At 49.5% G+C, this 19,866-nt stretch overlaps 1 protein-coding gene across 2 annotated transcripts; it reads right to left on the bottom strand.

Annotated features, from left to right (window-relative positions):
- Nucleotides 1–227: 227 nt before the first annotated feature.
- EPB42 (erythrocyte membrane protein band 4.2) lies at nt 228–19,589 on the bottom strand. 2 transcript variants are annotated; one of them, XM_069596085.1, is made up of 13 exons: nt 19,329–19,589; nt 17,505–17,693; nt 16,322–16,552; nt 13,402–13,520; nt 12,377–12,481; nt 10,871–11,048; nt 10,180–10,318; nt 9,788–9,891; nt 9,023–9,265; nt 7,174–7,470; nt 4,261–4,415; nt 3,052–3,185; nt 228–1,278 (listed from the first exon to the last, which is right to left on the bottom strand). In XM_069596085.1, exons 1-13 carry the CDS (start codon nt 19,336–19,338, stop codon nt 1,116–1,118), a joined length of 2,067 nt encoding a protein of 688 aa, XP_069452186.1. In that variant the 5' UTR covers nt 19,339–19,589; the 3' UTR covers nt 228–1,115. The 2 variants fall into 2 exon arrangements, with proteins under 2 accessions (XP_069452186.1, XP_069452187.1); XM_069596086.1 differs by having other exon boundaries at nt 17,505–17,690; nt 19,329–19,556.
- Between the last annotated feature and the right edge of the window lie 277 nt (nt 19,590–19,866).

Consider the following 19,866-nt stretch of genomic DNA (forward strand, 5'->3'; position numbering starts at 1 on the left):
TCTGACATCCCCGTGGTCTCTTTAGGTGCGATCAGCAACAGTAGCTGTCCTTTTTATTCCCACCACCCCTTTTTTGTTATGTTCACTAATTTGTTATGTTTTTTAGATTCCACATGTAAGTGATATCATACAGTGTTTATCTTTCTCTAACTTATTTCACTTAGCATAGTAGCCTGCAAGTCCAGCATCCATTCTTTTGAGAGAATACTATGTACTTGAGGCTGAAGTTCTTTGAGTCAAGAGTTTTAATTTACTTTCATAAAGTGCCATTCTGTACTTGTTAACAAGTATTACAAAGAAAAGGAACTAAAACCAAGAGTATCAAAGCAACAAAATGGAAACAATGAAAAAAAATTTAACTTTGTACAAAAGGAGTCCAGTTTTTTTTTATAGGTCTTATTTTCTTTATACTTAATAATTGTATATTTCTCTACTGGACCAAATTCATGTTAACATCACACTTAATTGTGGGCTATGTAATCTTTCATAATATTCAACTCTAATAAGGACTTAACCATAGCTGAATATTGAAGATCATTCTCCACTCAGGTCTTATGCTGCATATTTTATAACTTTCTTTAGTCATCTTTGGATCTTTAAGGATAATGGTCAGGGATGGCATTGATCAATATAATCTTAGGATTGTCTAAAAATCATATTTTTAGTTAATATTGTCCCATTTCATCAGAAATAACGAGTGCTTTAAATATTGTTATTTTCCTTACCATAAATTTATGTATTAATGAATAGTAAATGGTTATGAAAAACCCTGAACTGAAAAAAGTCTTAATTTACTTATCTGAATACCTTTATAAAGGCTTTAAAAAAAAAATTCCTTGAGCCCAATAGTTTCTATTCTAAGACAACTAGTCTTCATAGATGCCTTGAGCTGGGGTGACAGAAATGAGTGTTTTTTTCTGTTGATTTCTGAGAATATAAGTTTTTTTGAGGTGGGCGGGGCAGTGGGCAGAATCTAGTTTTGTTCTTGGTCCTCTCCTGCTCAGCCTGAGCAGAGAATCATTTGTGTGATAAGCAAAGTTTCTCTTCCCAGCATGCTTGGTTTTAGATTGTAGATTCAGGAGGTGGTTGGGGAAAGTGACGCTGGAGCTGGAAGTTTAAGCTGGAGGTTCAGGGGCTACCACCGTGACAGTTCTGAAGTTGGTTAGGTTCTGGAACATGTTGCAGTCCATTTCCACAGTGAGCCTCTGGCACCCCACCTTCACTGGCACGAACTTGAGTTGGGTGTGCAAAGTGTTTCTGGGCTGCACTGAATTCACTCTGAAATAGAAGAAAAGAAAAGTCCTAGTTCTGTCTCAGGGCCATTCCTTTGCTGGTCCCAGTGAATCTGATCCTTACCTGCTTACAGAGGTGGACCCTGAAGAAATAAACATGTAAGTACCCAGCTGTTAAAACAAAGGAGGTTTGAAGCAGGTAGAAGGCAGGAGCCTCTGGTGAGCAGCTATATGGTTGAGAAGAGAAACATCCTATTCTAAGGGCTTCCAGGTTGCATCTGTTGTTTTATCATCTGTGACTTCAGTCTGGTCCCATTCTTGGTAATAGTAGGCTTATGAAAACTATGGTTTTAGAAGCCTCATTGCTAACTGCAGTGGATGTAGTGGGCATACTGAGATGTCAGGATGCCAGCAGGAGGTGTTTGGAGCCCTATCAGCAGCTTTCTTATCTACCTGTGGACCTTCTTATGGTGACCGAGCAACTGGTGCAGATTTCTTTTGAGAAGCTTTGCCTTACAGTTTGTCTGGGCGACCGCAGAAGTCTGGTTAAATGCTGGCAGTCCTCTCAACTTATGGCCAAGAGTGACTGAGTTTCTTGAGGCTGAGGTGGTGGCTCAACAACCACACAACCTGTCAGGGACCTCGGGTTTGTAGGTGGGCATTGTGAACTCTAAACTGTGTGTGTGTGTTTAGTGGAGGATGCTGTGGAGCTCACGAGAGAAGGAGCAATGATTAACAAAGATACTTGCAACATTTAAAGCCAACAAGGTGCTAATAACCTAGATTATACAGGATTTGTGTGTATGAATATATGTGTGTGTATATATACCCACAGATCAACAAGGAAAAAAGAAAAAGCAAATAAAAAAAAAAGTGGGCAAAGTTAAGGAACTATACAGAGGAGGAAATGGAAAAGGCTAACAAACATGAAGAGTTGCAAATTAAAACAATGATGAGATATTATTTTGTTCCCATTAGACCAGATTAAAAGAGAAAACTGGGTATTGCCAAGAGCAGAGGAATGGTAGGAATATAGAAGCTGGAGGGAACTGCAGCTAGTCTGCAAACCAATCTGATAGCATGTGGTCAAACCAGGTCTTATCCTATGTCTCAGCAACTCTATTCCTGTGCATTTACCCCACACACATGAATTTTCAAGCAGGTATGTAAGGGAATATGTGTATTTGCAGTGTCTGAGAGTTGGAGGCACTGTGGAGTGGTGTGGTAGGAAGCAGGGGTATACATGATGGAGTAATTTGTAGCAGAAGCAGTGGACTTGACGTGGATGAGTGAAAAACAGTTCTGAGTGAAATAGACATAACATTTATACAGTTTAAAAATACAGGCTCATGAAGCAGCAGTACACATTTTACACATTAAGACAAGGATATGAAGAGTGGTGGTGGGAATGGGAGTAGGGAATAGGAGTAAAAGGGAATGTGCAAATAGAAGTCTGTATTGTGTTGTCACTGGTAGAGTGCAGCTCTTGCCTGTGATGTTCCCTAACCCCCTCACCTGTGTTAGTAATACCCAGGCCCTCTCTGCATGGCCAGGGCCTCAACCAGCATCAGGTGCCCAAAGGGCACAGAGCCTCCCTCTGTCCTATACCCCTGTAAACACTGGTGGCCCCAGGGTGAGAGAGGCCCTGATCTTTTAGTTCAACTCTGGCAGGTATTTGCTCTGTCTTCATGGACACAGCAAACAGAGTGTCATCTTGGGTTCCTGCCATTCCTTACCATTTGAGCCACCAGGGAAGCCCAGGTTCCTGCCTTTCTGACAGGTTGAGATACTTCTGTGGGATGAGTTTGTGGTCCCTTACCTGTAGCTCTTCTCTCTGTGAATGAGCCCCCTTCCAAAGATGGAGATCACACAGTCTTCCAAGGGAACATCGAGGGGGTTATGGATGCTGACCAAGGCCTTCAGGGGCTGATTTTGCTCTGCTGTCTCTGGCATCTGTGGGGGATCCCAAGAGCATGGAGCTGTAGTCACTGCTTCCCTTCCTGGCTGCCCTCCCTGAACCCTTTCTTGGTTATTCTCCTATCTCTACCATCCTCACCTAAACTCAACTGCTGACTTCCCTACCCCTCTACTTGGTCTTCTGTATTTACTCTCACCCTTGATCCATCACTGACAACACTGATGGTGCCTTTTCTTCACTTGGAAACCTTGGAAGGTTTCCCATTGTCTTAGAATTCAGCTTTGGTTGGCCTTTAGAGCCCTTCACAGTCTAACCCCAATCTATCCCAGACTTATCTGTTCTACCCCTGACTACACCCTAACCTCTGTGGGCAATTTCCCAGCCCCAGCACATCCCTCAGGCTCCCTTCCTTTGGGCCTCTTTACTCAGTCTTCCATCTGCAATGGCCCTCTCCCTCCTCTGCACTGAAAGCCTACCTATTGTTCAAAGCCTGACACAAATGCCACCTCCTCCATGAAGTTTTCCCAAACCCCCAGCCGGAAATAGGCCTCTTTACTTCACTTGTGCCAGAGTGACTTTGTTCCTCTGAAAGCTCTTACATAGACGACCACACGTCGTGTCACCCTTGCCCAGCCGTAACCCCCTCCAGGGCAGAGACCAAGTCACATTCATTTTGGTCTGGGTACGCATGTGGAAAGAGGACTGGACTAAGAGCCCTAAGCCTCTAAGACAGCCCATTTTTATGATTTGTAGGCATGATGCTTTCCTCATCTGAATAATGGGAAGAGTTCACCTCCCAGGGCTGTTGTATTAAAAGAAGTAAAACGTGAAAATGCATTGGTGTTGTATAACGTGCTAAATGACCGTATCTTTGTGAGTTTGGAGGCAGCCACTGAGAAGACTCCCAATTTTAGAAACCTTTGCTTAAACTGTAAAGATTTAGTATCATATATAAGAAATCTCTTTCAAGAGAAGGAGCTCTCAGCCCAGCATTTCCTGATAGTTTCTTCAGCACGGTCACCTGCTCTGAAGCTTGAGGGGCTCTGTTCTTTCTGAAACGGCGACCGAATAGCAGCAAATACAGCAATTTGGGGAAGGACTGGTGCCTACCTCTATGGCAAGGTGTGGTCTGCAAATGGCGATGTCTTGCTGGGCGAAGCAGGGAAGGCTGGAGTGCGTTGCCATGGCAGTGAGTCTGAGGAAGCTATTCTCCGGCAGGTTTTGTTCAAAACTGGAGTTGAACAGGGAGGTAGAGATTTTCTCAGCTGAAACACGTAACAGGTGGAGTCAGTGCACAGGAGTGAGTGCATGTGCTCCAGAGACACACATGACTCCCAAGAGTCGGGGCCTCACTGAAGCCAGAAAGACTCCTCAGAGCAATTTCAGAATGAACTCACTCAAGAACCCACCCGAAAGGACTTCTCTGGCGGTCCAGTGGTTAGGACTGCATGGTCTCAAGGCAGCGGGTGCAGGTTCAACCCCCAGTCAGGAAAACAGTTCCCACATTCCACAACCAAGCGCCCAAATGCTGCAACTAAGACCAGGGGCGGCAAAAAACAAACAACCCACCCACCCGAGACCAACATCACCATCGTGAGCACAGCACTTGGTAGACCGCCTCCACAGGGCTCTGGGAAGGGTCCTGTGAACTGCAAGCGGAGCCTCAATCTACTCGTCTAGTAACACCACCTAGCGGGGACGGCTTCTGGTTCATGAGACAGTTGTTAGGTGTTGGCCTCAGACCTGCCACCCAGTCATGGCTGAATATATGCTTGCTTGGTCCCCTCCCCTTCTCTGCTTCTGTGCTTTCCCGTTTGCAGAGAAAATGAAGCCACCCTTCCCTCCTCACCACTGCCTCCAGGGTGAGGCCCCCTCTGTGCCCAGATCCTGTCCCCTGCTTTTTAAATCAGTGCTCCATCCCAACCCCATCGCTGCTTAGCTGTGTAACTGTGGGCAATTTATTTAACTTTCTGTGTCTTGGTCTCCTCATCTTTTGTGGGGATGATAATGGTTCCTGCCTCATAAGGTCATTATGAGGATAAATGAGATAATGCATACAGAACACTTAACATCATGTTTGCCGAAAAGAAGTGCTCAATAAATGTGAGCTATGATTATTCTAGCTGTGTCTCATTTCCTCAAAGGTTGCACCATCAATTATAACCCCTCTCTCCTGAGGCTTCGTCTTTTTCTATTATTTCTTCTTCAGCATATAAACAGGTTCTGCTCTCTATCATCTTAAAAGAAAACAAAGAACACCTTCCCTCTCGGGAGTGTCCCTGTCTGCCACCCAGCCTCTCTTCTTTTTCCACCCATTCTTCCAGGAAGGACTGCATACCCTGTCTCACCTCAACTCTCAGTCAGTTTAAGCCCCAGGAACCTATTGCTTCTCCATCAGACCTCTCTGTCAGTAGAGGCTTTCCAGCCTTGGCCTCTCACAGCCTGTCCGCTGGCCATGCTGGGCTCCCGCTTCTCTTTGACGTCATCTCTCACTCTACTGTCTCCCTGTCTGGTGCCTACTCGCTGGCGCTGCTTGGATTTCCTCCTTGCCCTCTCATTTTCTCTCAGTCCTTCCCCACTCTCCCCTGCCCCCATCCAGGACTTTATCTAGAATACCAGGTTTAGGTTTCCAGCTGCCTACTGGCCATCGCAGCTCAGATGTCTTCTGGGATTTCAAACCCAGCATGCAACAAGCAGAACGCATCATCTTTCTCCCCAAACCTGTTCTTTCCCATTGGCCCTACTTTAGAGGCTCACCCAACCTGGAAGCACCCTCTAGCCACATACACAAGTTCAATCTAGCCCACTTCTATAATATGACTTCATTTGAAAAGTTCTGCTAGTTTACTTTGTCCTTCAATTTTTTCAAAACCTTCCAACTTCTACTCTGTCGTTGTTGGACACACATTAGATACACATTAGAATCATATGGGAAGCTTAAAAAATTCCCAATGCCAAGCCACACCCCAAGTCAGTTATAACAGACTCTGACCGAGACCTAGGAATCAGTATATTTAAAGTTCTCCAGATGATTCAACATACAAGGTTGAGATACATGACTCTAATATGACCCCTTCCATTCCATTCTACCAAAAGTTCTTTTCAAAAATGAATTTCTAATCCCATTGGCTCCTCTGGTTTTACCTTTTACCAGCGCCCCATTGCCCAGAGAATAAAACCCAAACTCTTGGGCAGCATCTACAAGCCACTTCAAGATCTGGTCCAGTGTGGCTTTCACGCAACTCCCCCTCTCCACTCTTCCCACTCTTGGAAAGGGAACAGGGTGGAAAGACTGGAGGCAGGGGGACCAGTCAGGAGGTTGCTGCAATCATGTAAACAAGCTCTATTCCACTGATTCTCTTGCCTGCACATTGGAGTCACCCAAGGACTTAACAATATTTTTGATGTTTGGGTCAAACTGTAGAGTTTCTGACTTAATTGGTCTGGGGTGCAGGCTGAGCATCAAACTTCCCCCAGGTGGTTCTTACGTGCAGCAAAGTTGGAGAACAGCTGCTCTAGTCCAGGGATTTTCAACCCTAGAATAACACAGGGAGCTCTGAAAAAATTCCAGTGCCTGGATCCGGCTCCAGATCAATTACATAAGAATCTCAAGGAGGAGGAAGAACCTGGGCCTATGTCCCCTCTGCCTGGAAAGCCCATGACTCACTTCTCTGACACTGCCTTACTCATCCTTCAAGACCCAGGGCAGCCTGATTTACCTGGGGGCAGCCTGCTCCTGCCTGGGAGAGATGCTAATCCACCATTGTACTGCGTTTACCTCATCAAACACTTCTTAATACTGCTCCATAGTCTGTTTACTCAAATGACTACAATCAGAAATGGGGGTTTTGTTTTTCCTGTGTGAAGCTCAGTAAATATGTATTGAATGAGAGAGAGAGCGCGCGAGCACATCAGGAACTAGAAACCATGTCATCAAATCTGCAGGGGTTGCTGTATGGCTGCTGCCTGCTCAGAGTGGGAGCTGGGTGTGTAGAGTGTTGGGAAGGGATCACAGATAGTTACCTGAGTTGGCACTGAGAGTAAGGACAAACTTCTTCCTCCAGAGCTTGGCCGCAAGGACGCCATTGTAGTACACTGCCTGTAGCCCAACTGCCAGCTGCACTTCCTTCTCCTGGTCACTGGGGTTTAACAAGTTCACAGAGAACTCTACATTCTTTCCCAGGGCTAGGGAGCTCGGCGCTTTCAAAAAGAGTTGAAGAGGATCATCAGTCTCACAGCTAGGAGGATGGATGCCATTATTCTTGCATTCCATTCTGTATTTCTGGACTTTCTCCAGCACCTTTTTTTCTTGAGAAGATCCTGAAGAATGGAATAAACAAAGCAGGCCTCTTACCCAACAGGTATGCTGCTGCTAAGTCGCTTCAGTTGTGTCTGACTCTGTGCGACCCCGCAGACGGCAGCCCACCAAACGCCCCCGTCCCTAGGATTCTCCAGGCAAGAACACTGGAGTGGGTTGCCATTTCCTTCTCCCAGCAGGTATAGACCCTTCTAATAAAAGCTCAGGATTAAGGTTCATTGACCCACTACTGCTCAAATCTGCCAAGGCCGCCAGAGCCTTGCAAACCTCTTGTGCCACATGGAGCTGAAAAAAGGTTTGTGTTACACACACTCACCACAGACACAGTGTGTCTCTTCCAAGTCACTCAGGGGTCAAGTTCTTTAAGTACTATGAATTTGCCCCTTGAATGGTGGGAGAGCTAGTTTTTGTACAAGTTGCAGGAACTTGTATTTTCCTAAATGAAGGAGTTTGGACTTATTCCAAGGGAAATGGAGGCCATGGAATATTCTGGAGCAGGAACATTCTGTAACATAAATATATTTGTGTCCTGGGAAGCTCATTCTGGAAACTCTAAGTTAGAGATGGAATAATGATGGGGAGGCTGGAGGCAGAGGTCCAATTAGGAGGCTACTATAATACTATAGAAAAAAGATGATGAGGCCCTGGGTGACCTGCAGGCAGTGGGGAAGGAGATGAGGAGATGGGTGTGAGGGTACCATTGGGAGGCTCAAGAAAAGTGCGGGCCTTCTTGTTTGGACAAATGGGTGGACAGCGCAGCAGTGCGCTCTAGTAACTAATATGGAGGGGAATACACAGGGAGGTTAGGGAGTGTTGGAGGACAGCAGGAGAGAGAATATTTCCTGGCAGCTGGGCTCGTTTTTTGTTTTGTCTTTGGCCATGCCACATGTGACATGTGGGATCTTAGCTTCCCAACCAAGGATTAACCCCCTGCAGTAGAAGTGCAGAGTCTTAACCACTGGACCACCAGGGAAATCACCTGGGCTTGGTATTAAGTATTCTGTTCTATAGCAGTGGTTCTCAGCTGGGGACAGTTTTGCCCCCAGGGGACATCTGGAAATGTCAGGAGACATTTCTGGTTGTCACAACTGGTGGTGGTGGTTGGAGGAGGGGCTGGCATCTAGAGGGTACAGACCAGGAAGGCTTCTGAATGTCGCAGGTTGCACAGCCTCCCAGATAGCAGAAGTATCTGGTCCAAAATGTGAATAACGTCAAACAGGGTTGAGAAGTCCTGTTTTATGTGATGGGGAATGGACTGCACGCCTCCCTGGCCTGCATGTGTCTGGCCCATTCCTTTTCCTCTGTTGCTGTTTGGGGCCCTCCTCTGCCTGGTGCATGCATGCTAAATTGCTTTAGTCGTATGCAACTCTTTGCAACCCCACAGACTATAGGCACTCAGTCTGTCCATGGGATTTTCTGGGCAAGAAAACAAATGGGTTGCCATTTCCTACTCCAGGGCATTTTCCTGACCCAGGGATCGAACTGGCATCTCCTGAACTGGTGGGCAGATTCTTTACCTCTGAGCCACCTGGGAGGCCCCCCACTGCCTGGTACCTTCAGGATACTTGTAGTTCTGTGTGATGTCCTCACGGCGGTCACAGTCCACATTCTTGGTGCTGATATTATTGCCAAAATATTTAGTGTTGCAGTCAGTCAACTCCAGTGTCCCGTCCTCACGGCACCTCCAGACCACACATGAGGCATTAATTGAGGCAAAAATGTCTGATACTGCAGGGCTCAGCCACACAGTCCCCTCCTTGACCGCTTTGACTGGGACCAGATCACAGGCCTCCAGGACTGAGGGAGAGAAATGTCAGTGGGTGAGAGGAATCATACCCAGACCTTGGCTTTGGTCAGAGCAGCAAAACCTCTGTCCCCATCCTAATGCCCTATTGCCCCTCCACTGGAATCAAGGTCAGAGGTGGGCACTAGGCAGGGTTTCTGAGAGGGCACAGCTGGGGTGAAGCTCACTTTTAGTGACAAAACTTTTTGGTCAGGGTCTATGGCCGGCACTCTCTTGGACAAGACCTCAGAGTTACAGAGTACATGGGAGTTCCTAACCCAGCTTGACCACAGACACGACAGGAGGAGGTTGCCTTTGTTGAGCACTTCCTACGTGCCTGGCTCTGTGACTGTTCTGTTCCTGGGGGACCTTGGGCCAGCATCCCACTGCTCACTATCAGTCCTGGCACCACTTCTGTTTTAGGGGCTGCAGACCTGCTATGGACCACCTGCTGCCCCTGTTTCCTCTCCAAGGGACTCCTTGTACTCTTGCAGCTCTGTGTAACCTGGTGGTCCTAGGCTCACCCCAGGCTTTACCTTCATCTCCTTTAAGAGCACTTAGGTATAGAATCTGCCATCCGTCATAACCCTCAGGCAGAGCAGGCCGGGCCATCCAGCACTCCGTGGAAGTCTGGAAGATCCTGAAGCAAAGGGAACAATACAAGTGGGGGGAAAAAGTCCTGAAGCAGTCCAGAGACGACAGAGCTGAGACTAAGTGGATGGGAGGACGCTGTGTAAGAGTGGTTCCAACACTCCCAGGAAGGGGTGTGCGTCTCACATTCGCCCTGACCTTCAGAATCCTGCCGTCCGGAGTCTGAAGGCCTATTCACAGCAGGGCTACTTGGGCTGGGGGTTCCCATGGATGACAGGCTGCGGGTTTGGAGCCCTTTCAGGTCTGGGACATCACCCATCCCCTTTGGGCTTCTCACCAGGCTCTGCCTCTGTTGCCTTCTCCGTTCTGAAGCCCCTCCTCATTGTAGTACTCATCTACCAGCAGGTCCCCGCCGGTGCCCTGGGCTGAGGTGAACGTGGTAACAACACGGGCAGGGATTCCCAGGCCTCGCAGCACTGCATGGAAGCGGGCAGAGGGTCAGGGCACCAGAGAGGCCTGGGACGCGGGGATGGGGCCTATGGCAGCATTCTCAGTGTCTCCTCTGGACACTAGGCAGTTTCATGGTCTTAATGCCAGGTGACATTGTGAAAGGAGAAGGGGCACAGGAACTGACACCTGCCCGACCTACGCTATATGAAGGCCAAGTAATGAGAAACAGACAAGTTACACAGCGGGTGGAGCACACAGCAGGGGGAGGCTTCCACAGAGCGCTGGGACTGGCTTTTCTGGGGCAGAGGCAGGGAGGAGCTTTGGGGAGTTGGGAGCAGAGCTCACCAGATGGGCCCAACTTTGCTGAATCTGGTTGGGAGGAGTGGCTGGGGAAAAGCCATCTTAGCCAGATGGTGCATGGGAAGCAATCACAGGTGTGGTGGAGGTGGGGGAATGCTGCAGAGTGGAGGCAGTGGCTGCTTTGGGGCAGGGGGTACTGGGCAACCCAAGACACAAGGCAGACACTCTGTGCAGTAGCCAAGGTGACTTATCTGAGTGTGGCAGGGTCTGCTGTGTACCTGTGCAAGCAACAGCTGCCAACACCCAGGCCTGACCCTCGTACACGGGTCTCCCATGACCAGTGACCCACTGTCGCAGGATGGGCGCACTGCCCCGGCGCTTGTTCAGCAAGGCCCTTTCCTCCGTGGTCTGGATCTTCGCAGTGGGCAGGACAAGCTTCTCCTTAAGAATCTGCAGCTGTTTGGGGAAATGTGTGGATGTTTATGGGGGTGGGTAGGGAGGGCTTGGGTTTCTCAGGTGGCGCTAGTAGTAAAGATCCTGCCTGCCAGTGCAGGAGATGAAAGAGACATGTGTTCAATTCCTGGGTGGGGAAGATCCCCTGGAGGAGGGCATGGAAACCCACTCCAGTATTCTTGCCTGAAGAATCCCACGGACAGAGGAGCTTGGTGGGCTACAGTCCTTGGGGTCACAAAGAGCCAGACACAACTGAAGTGACTTAGCATGTCCATAGCGAGGGCTCATTACAGCTCTCCAGGTGTGAACAGACCACCTGTATGGGAATCACCTGGAACTTGTTAAACCTGCATGTTCCTGGGCTCCACCCTCACCCCCTGGGATGGTGTCTGGGAATCCTCCTTTTTAACAAATCCTTCAGAAGCAGGGGTTCATGAGCCATGAAAGTGAAAGTGTTAGTTGCTCCATCATATCCAATTCTTGTGACCCCATGGACTGTAGCCCACCAGGCTCCTTTGTCCATGGGATTCTCCAGGCAAGAACACTGGAGTGGGTTGTCATTCCCTTCTCCAGGGGATCTTCCTGACCCAGGTGTTGAAACCTGGATCAAACCCAGGTCTCCCGCATTGCAGGCGGATTCTGTACCGTGTGAGCCACCAGGGAAGCCCATAGTGGCAAACGACACTCAGGACACGAGAGCAGCAGGAGGGCTGCCCCTCTCTGGAGGCTTTCACCGTTCCTTGGTCTGCCTGGCCCTGATTCTTCAAGTGTTTGCACCTGGAACCTTGAGGCCCACGTTTCTTCCTCCTCGCAGGCTAGCCCTGTCCCTCACCACCTCCTCAGAGGAGAGGACTGAGCCGCATGAGGAAATAGAGAGCGCATTACTCCTATGAGAGAACTTTTTAAGGACAATAGGAAAGGACCAAGCCACCTTCATGGGAATAATTTAGAAATGAAAACAAGTTCCTTTGACTGCTTTATCACCAACCCATGGGTAAGATGGAACTGACCCCCTTCTTCCCAGGGACCTAAGCTCCCTGTCAGGGCTGGGAGAGGGGAGGCAGGGAGAGGGAGGTCTCAAGGAAATCCAGGTCAGTTTTAGTCCTCGCTGGCTTGTGACCTGAAGGAGGACACCTTTCGGTCATTTCTCTCCCCGCTGGATGCTACTGTCTGCCCCTCCTCACTCAGACCCTTCTCCAGGGCCTGTCCCCTGCACTCTGGGAGGAGGGGACCATTTGTGAGTAAAAAACTTCTGGGGCCCTAGACAGGGGCGGCTCTGGCAGAGGACTGCTGTCTCATCTCCTCTCCCTCCCTACCCCATCCTCACTCACCAAGGAGCCCAAGACTTGGGCCACATGCACGGGGTTGCCCCACTTCTCCACCTGCTTGTCCACGGTCAGTAAGCGCAAGCCAAGGTCGATCACATCCTCCTCGAGCTGTAAGGACCACACAGGGGCGCCCATGATGGAGGGTGTGCAGGTTAGCCACTCCTCCCACAAGTCAACCCTGCCCCTTGTCCTTCTTGACTCAGGCTCCACTCCTTCCTGCCGTATTCCTGAAGAAGTTCTCGCTTTTCCCTCTGCCCCAGGGCCCTGCACCTCAGCCTTTTGCCTCTTCTGTTGCCTGACTGCTGATAGTGTGGGCTTTTGAGCACCAGGGCTCTGTCGAGTCCTTTCATTTCTACAGTTTTTCACGTAATTTGCTCCCACAGCTCCTAACAGGGCTGTCCCTGTGTGGGGGTGGATAAAATGGCAGCTTCTGCTCTGGAGGAGCAGAAGTGAGGAGTGAGGGAGACACGTGGGGACTTAGGCTACAGGTCTCAGCAATGTGGCTGGGGCTCTAGGAGAGATGCCAATCCAGGGAGCACAGTGGAGAGTCCCTCTGCCTCTGGGGGCTGCGAAAACTTTCAGAGGGTCTTAAAAGATGGGCAGGCCTTTTCCAGGTGGCAAGTGAGGGAAGGTATTCCTGGCAGAGGGAACATTCAGCCTGCACAATCGAGGGATGACCAGGAGCTGAAGCATGGAGTTGGTGAGGGGAGTGCTGCTCTTGGGGAGAGGGAAGCAGTGGCCTGGATGTGAAGAGTCTTGTGTGTCAAGCCAGGGGATTTGGTGTCTATCCTGTAGACGGTGAGGATATAACAGAGGCTTCATCTGCATGGTCTTTAGGAAGATAACTCTGGTGGCTGGGGAGGGTGGTCTAGTGTGACCCTGAGGGGATTGAGGTACCATGTGGCTGAACTTGCACGAAGAAATGGCCTCATGACCAGAGGCTCTGGACTGGCCCAATCTGTTTGACGTGAGCACTGAAAGTTATGGGGTGATCACTGTCTCCCCACCTTCCCTGGAGGGCCCCGTACCTGACCAAAGTCCCAGGGCTCGGCCTGGATGCAGTCAGCCGTGCCCAGGAAGATGAGGCCATTCTGGTTCAGCAAGTACTCCCTGCGCTGAGCTTCATTCCCCAGGAACACAGCATCCTCTGGAGAGAAGCAGGCAGGGATGAGGGACTGTGGGATGCTAGGTGTGCCGTCCATCTCCAGGCCTTTGCCCTCCCTGATTAGGGGAGATTCTGCTGCAGGCCCTCCCTTCAGCTCCAGGCCTGGTAGAGACTGTGAAGGAAACCCCTCTTTTCATCCCGTACTGGGACCAGGCCTCCTCTCTGGTGAGAGTGGGGAAGGGGATGAGAGTCCCTGGGTCAGCCACAGTGCCTTTCATGGCCAGCCAGCAGACAGGAATAAGCCAACCTTAAAAGGCCTACTGGTTCACAAAGAAACCTGCTCCTGAACCAAGAGCATTTGGCAATAGGCCAGGGGGCTTCCCAGGGGGGCTGCTATGTGTCTCCCACAAGTTCAACCAGAAAAAAGTGTTTCAGAAAAACCAAACAGGTTGACAGATGTGAGCAGAAGGGAAGACAAGTAGGGTTGGAGGGAGAATGGGGCTGTGTGTGTGAGCGAACAGTGGGAACCACCCGGCGTGTCCAAGGGGGTCTAGGACTCCTATAACCTCTTCCTGCTGCCTCTCCTACTATCTTCATTGAACGGTTGCCTGGGGGTCATGAAGGGGTGGGGGTTTTAAGGAGGCCATCGCCTACTCTAGGAAGCTGGGAGCAGCTGGCGGACCTAATATGCTTGTCAAGTGTCTCTCTCTGCCTGTTGCCAGGGGTGAATTAGGGGCTGGTTAGACTGGTTCCTGGAGATTAGAATGAGAAGAGGATTTCCAAACCATCCTCCCAGGCATCCAACTAGGATGAGGGTACTCAAAGTAGCAGAATGCTGGGATATTAGATATCAGGAAGCCCTGAAAAACCTTGGACAGAAAATCACAGAATCATGTGCCCAAGGAGCACCGGGTCCCTGCCCCTCCATCCTGAGTACCATCTGTGAGGTCAGCTGGACATCGTCTCTTTGGAAATTACTTCAAAGCGAGGTGTTTGGCCCCAGGCTCTGCAGACTTTGGGAAGTACATTATCAGAGCACAGGTATCACCCTTCTTCTCAGCTTGGGTGCATCCCCTCCCCTCTTTATAAAGCTCCCTGCTTATGAATAGGACCTTGACTTTCACTATAGGGTGTAAAATTTCCTTTTGAATCCAGAAGAGCCCCATCTTCAAGTATGGTAAGATGAGACTGAGTCCCAGAAAATTTCTGAAAATCTCTAACTCACCGCCCGGATGGGCAGTGCCAGGACTTCCCCTCTGGCTAGACAGACGCCTCACCCCTACAGAGAGGCCTTCCCTCACCGGTCCCAACAAGCCAGGTGTGGAGGCAGGAAACCTGGCGTAGAGTCAAGACCGTGAGCTCCCTCTGAACCAAGGCCTGTTCCAGATCTGTATTTCTGCATCTTTGCTCAGGTTGTCAGGGCCTGGCTCTGGATGTGCACTCAGTCAACAAGGCAGGTACAGTCAAGCCTCAGTTTTGGAAGGAAATGGCTTGAGGGCAGTATGTGGAGAGCCACGGGCCCTCGCTCAGCTGAAGGGGCCTTGAATCCATACTCTCCCACATGGGGCAAGGGTACCTCAGTGGACACTAGTTCTCCTCCATTGTTCCACCTGCCAACCCCCTTGGAGCAGGAATGAAGGGCCTGGACTGAGGACAGACAGGGCTATCCGAAGGAGGGGGCCACCCAAGGACTCCAAGCTGGGCAAGTGAAGTGGAGACAGGGAGTTACTGGGACTCAGGTGCTGATTAGGGAGGCCATCAAGCCCTGGGATCCAGGGGCTTCAGGGGAGATTTCTTCTACTTCCCCTTGTTCCCAGCCCTGCCTCATAAGGAGGCCCCCTTTGGGCTGGCAGTGAACTCGTGAAAGGAAAAGGCTAGTCTGGGGGTAGCAGGGATGGGCAAACAGGAAGAAACTGTTTTCCAGTCCTCTCAATAACTGCAGGTAGCCAAAGGATTAAGGTGGGGTGTGGCGGATTCAAAAAGGAAACAGACTCAGTCTTCAGAATGGGAAGGAAGAGGAGATGTTCTCTTGGCTTTCATCTGGGGCACATCAACCATGTCTAATGACTTTTCTAGATTAAATAGTCCTGACAGCTAGGGCTGAGCTTTGCCAGAGGTGGCCACCGGCTGGGCCTCAGGAGGCCACCTGACCCCAGGAAAGTCCATCCAGAGGCCGCTGAGCTAGGGAGACTGGTTGCTAATATGCTGCTCTAGGCAAGTATTTGGATGGGTCATGGTGGAGAGAGAGAGTTTAGAGTAAGGACAGAACTAACAAATAGAAAGAAGCAAGAAGGAAGATTTACTGTGAAGCTAAAACTGAAGCTTTGGGTCCCTCACCAGCACAGAACCCCCCTTCAAGTCAGGGGGGCCTAAGCAATTCAAAATTCTATGTTCTTTTTCTTAAAGAGGATTCCCCAAATTAATTAAAAACTCAGGTCCTGCAAAACCTAGATTCACCATGGAGACAGACTATGGGAGCCCAGGGAGGGATCAGAGAAACCTGTCCCGCAGGCCCCCTCTTATCCTGAAGTGCTTTCCAGCTCTTGGCCCCTATCCTGTTATCACAGAGGGAGTTCTTCTGGGGTCACCTCAGTGAGTCTCAGCTCCGGTGACTAAGTAGCCTGAGCCAGGACCAGACTGACCTCTGCTCTCAGTGGGAAGCTCTGGGCTTCTTCCATCAGGTGACACCAAGTCAGGACCCAGGGTCTGAGAGGCCGTTCATCCAGGGAGTGGTTTCCACAGTGGCTAAGTACCTGTGCTGTTCTGGAGGGAGCTGTCCCCTGGGGCCCCGGCTCCAGGGCCTTGAGTCTTGCGCATCCCAGGCTGACCCAGGTCCAACTCACCTCGATTCCAGGGGTTAAAGAGCAGTGTGAACTGGCCTAGGCATTGTTTCCTGCCCGAGATCTGCAGCAGGAGTGAGTAGTGGCCAATGATAGCATCTGCAGGTGTGGTCACAGAGATTGTCCAGGACTGGTCATCTCTCTCCTCCACCATTGCACTCCACCACTTCTGGTCCCCCAGACTGGAAACCGAGAACGTGACTTGGGTCCCACTGGCCATGGAAGGTTGCTTTCCTGCAGCCACACAGAGATGAATTGGTAATTTGGACCCCTTGGCCACAACTCAGAGTAACAAAAGGAAGTATCACAAAACTGAAGTAAGTGAAAATTAGATTTGGAGGAGAATGAAAGCCACTCATCAAGGAATGGGGGTCAGAAAAGGGTGAGGGGAGAGCACAGGTCCTTAGCGCCCATGGACATCTAGAAAAGGTTCATAATGTATAATATGGGCCTCGTCATATCTCCTTCACTGGACCGATGTGAGGTCTTAATGAGATATTGCAAGTAAAGCCCTTGGCTCAAAATCTGACATGTAGTACAGATTCAGCAAGTAGTAGAAATTAAATGTTTTATTTAGCCTAGATTAAATCCCATTCAGGCTTTTCTACAAAACTGATATTATATATGTTAACAGAAAAACTCCTTAGTGATAATGCAGCCAAGCAACTTCTGAATTATGATAAATGCTACTTACTATGCATATTATCAGGCTTCCCTGGTAGCTCAGCTGGTTAAGAATCTGCCTGCAATGCAGGAGACTCCTATTTGATTCCTGGGTTGAGAAGATCCACTGGAGAAGGGATAGGCTAGCCACTCCAGTATTCTTGGGTGGCTCAGATGGTAAAGAATTCACTTGCAATATGGGAGACCTGGTTTTGATCCCTGGGTTGGGAAGATGCCCTGGAGAAGGGAATGGCTAGAAGGGATAGGCTAGCCACTCCAGTATTCTGGCCTGGAGAATTCCATGGACAGAGGAGCCTGGCAGGCTATAGTCTATAGGGTCACAGAGAGCTGGACACGAATGAGTGACTTTCACTTTCATTTCCTTGCATATTATCTCATCCTCACAGGATTTCTTGAGGCCCAGGTGCAGTGTGAGCCAGTTGCCCCTTGGTTCTCTGAGGTGGGGCTGGAGAAAGAACCCCCTAGTCCTACTGCCAATGGAGTTGAGGTCAGTCCCACTCACCAGTTTGTGCAACGAAGGCTACCTTCTTCAGGGCACGCAGAAATGTGTGGACTGGAGCCTGAAAGTGCAAGCTGATGGTGAAGGGCTGTCCCCGCCTCACAATGAGCCGCTGGGAGCTGATGTCATTGGTGTGGTGCTCTGCATTGTTTCTCGCTGCCTGGAAGTCGCAGCTCTTGATCCCCAGGCCTGCTGTGGAGAGAAAGAAATCCTGGAGACTAGGTAAATGTGACAACGTCAGTAAAAGCAGAGACCCTGAAGTCAGAGACGCAGGGTTCAAATCCTTGGCTCAACTTACTAGCTGTGCTGTCTCAAGCAAGTAGCTTAACCACTCATCCTCAGTTCCCTCTTCCTCAGAATAACCACCCTCCTTGCAGGGTTATGAAAAACAAATGAGGTAATGTACATAATATTCTCAGCCCCATGTCAGACACATAGTATAAGTCCCTGTTACTACTATTAATAAGAACAATGCTTGTTCTCATTGTTGACCTCCTTTTCTGGTCCCAATTTAAAAGCAATGAATAAAATCCAGAATTTTGCTCACCCCTACTCATTTTTGTCTAAGAATACAATGATCATTTTTAGAGCTAATTTTGAAGTCACTGATTGAGTCCAATTCTTTTGTTTTACAAGTGAGAAGAGTGAGGCGCAGAGAGCAGCTCACTCGAGATTGCGTGTGGCTTTCACCTAAAGGCTCATTAAACCCAGAGTACCATGCAGCCCAGAAAAACCCTACAAGGAGGGGGCCTGTGAGTATTAAGACATTCTCCCAGGCAATTCTCACTTTATAACAAGAATTTGTAAACATGCTAACAGAGGCTAAGCCTTCTGTATCCTCTGCTTCTGCCTGTTTCCCTGCTTGGTGTCTGCCTCTGTCCCTTTTAGTTGGATTCCCTGACTGTGCTGTGCTCTGCTGTACTAAGTCGCTCAGTCATGTCTGACTCTTTGTGACCCTGTGGACTGGGGTCCATGGGGATTCTCTAGGCAAGAATAAAATAGTGGGTTGGTATGCTCTCCTCCAGGGGATCTTCCCAACCCAGGGATCTAACCCAGGTCTCCGGCATTTAGGTGGATTATTTACCATCTGAGCTGCCAGGGAAGCCCTTGCATACTGGAGTGGGTAGTCTATCCCTTCTCCAGGGGAGCTTCTGACCCAGGAATTGAACCCGGGTCTCCTGCATTGTAGTTGGATTCTTTATCAGCTGAGCTACCAGGGAAACCCTGGTTTCCCTGACTCCTGCCTCCCTTCTCTCCTACTTAGCTTTGAGGCTATGACACCCTCATGCTTTCCCGGGTTGTCTATCAGATGGACCACAACCCAGTAAAAATAGTCATGTTAGGATGATGCTGGGATAAGAGTATAAATCTATTTAACCACCATCACCACCTTACCACCGTCATCACAACTATGACCAATTTACCACCAACAACCCAGTCGATTGTCACTCCATAGCCACACCCCCAGCACCACACCACCACTGCACCCATCACCACTTCCCACCATAACCCACCTCTATCATCACCTCTGCTGCCAGCACCAAGTATTACCTTTCCCACCAGAGTCACACAAACACTACCTCCCCTACCACCAGCACCAGCGACCAGCTCTCACACTAGCTCCTCCATCATTAGCACTATCCATTTACTATTCCCCCAACATAGCCCTACAACCACCACCTCCACCACTATTAGCATCCCCTAACACCTGCAACCATCGTTGCTCATCATCACCTCTGCTACCATCCTGCTTATTTTAATGAAAGCATAATGATAGAGAAGCTACTGAGAGCCCAGTAAGTCCTGTGGAGAGCTGGCTTGGCTCACCTTGTCCCATGGCTGCAGGCTGCTCTTATCCACTTGGCTACTGGAAATGCTGTCTTGAACTGTTTCTCTGAGCTCCCTCTCTGAATCTGTCTTCCAGACAGAAAATGATGATGGGCGCTTTTGTTGGCTTAAGAATCTGTAAAGAGTGGCATTTCCTTCTACTCCACCTGTGTGCTTTCCCACATGTTTGTCTTTCCTGCTCCCTCCCCTCTGGTATCTCTTGGACCAGCTGCAGGAGTTCCCCGTTCTCGTTTATCTCTTGTACCAGGAGGCCCAGACAGGGGTATATCTGGCAGGCTTGAGTGGGAAGTGAATTGTGGGGGGAATCTGCCAGTTGGAGAAGCCCAGATACATGTCTAAGCCTCTAGCTTCCGGGGGCTCAAGAGACCCTCAGAGATATTACCTCGATGACACTGGAAGACTCTGGAAGGAGGTCCATATCCAACTTCAGATTCAGGCCCTAAACATGTCTTGGACTTTAAGTTGTTAGATGTTCATGGACCTTTCTGATAATATAAAGATAGAGAGTGTGTGTGTC

Source organism: Ovis canadensis, chromosome 7 (assembly GCF_042477335.2).
Source record: "Ovis canadensis isolate MfBH-ARS-UI-01 breed Bighorn chromosome 7, ARS-UI_OviCan_v2, whole genome shotgun sequence".
NCBI lineage: Eukaryota > Metazoa > Chordata > Mammalia > Artiodactyla > Bovidae > Ovis > Ovis canadensis.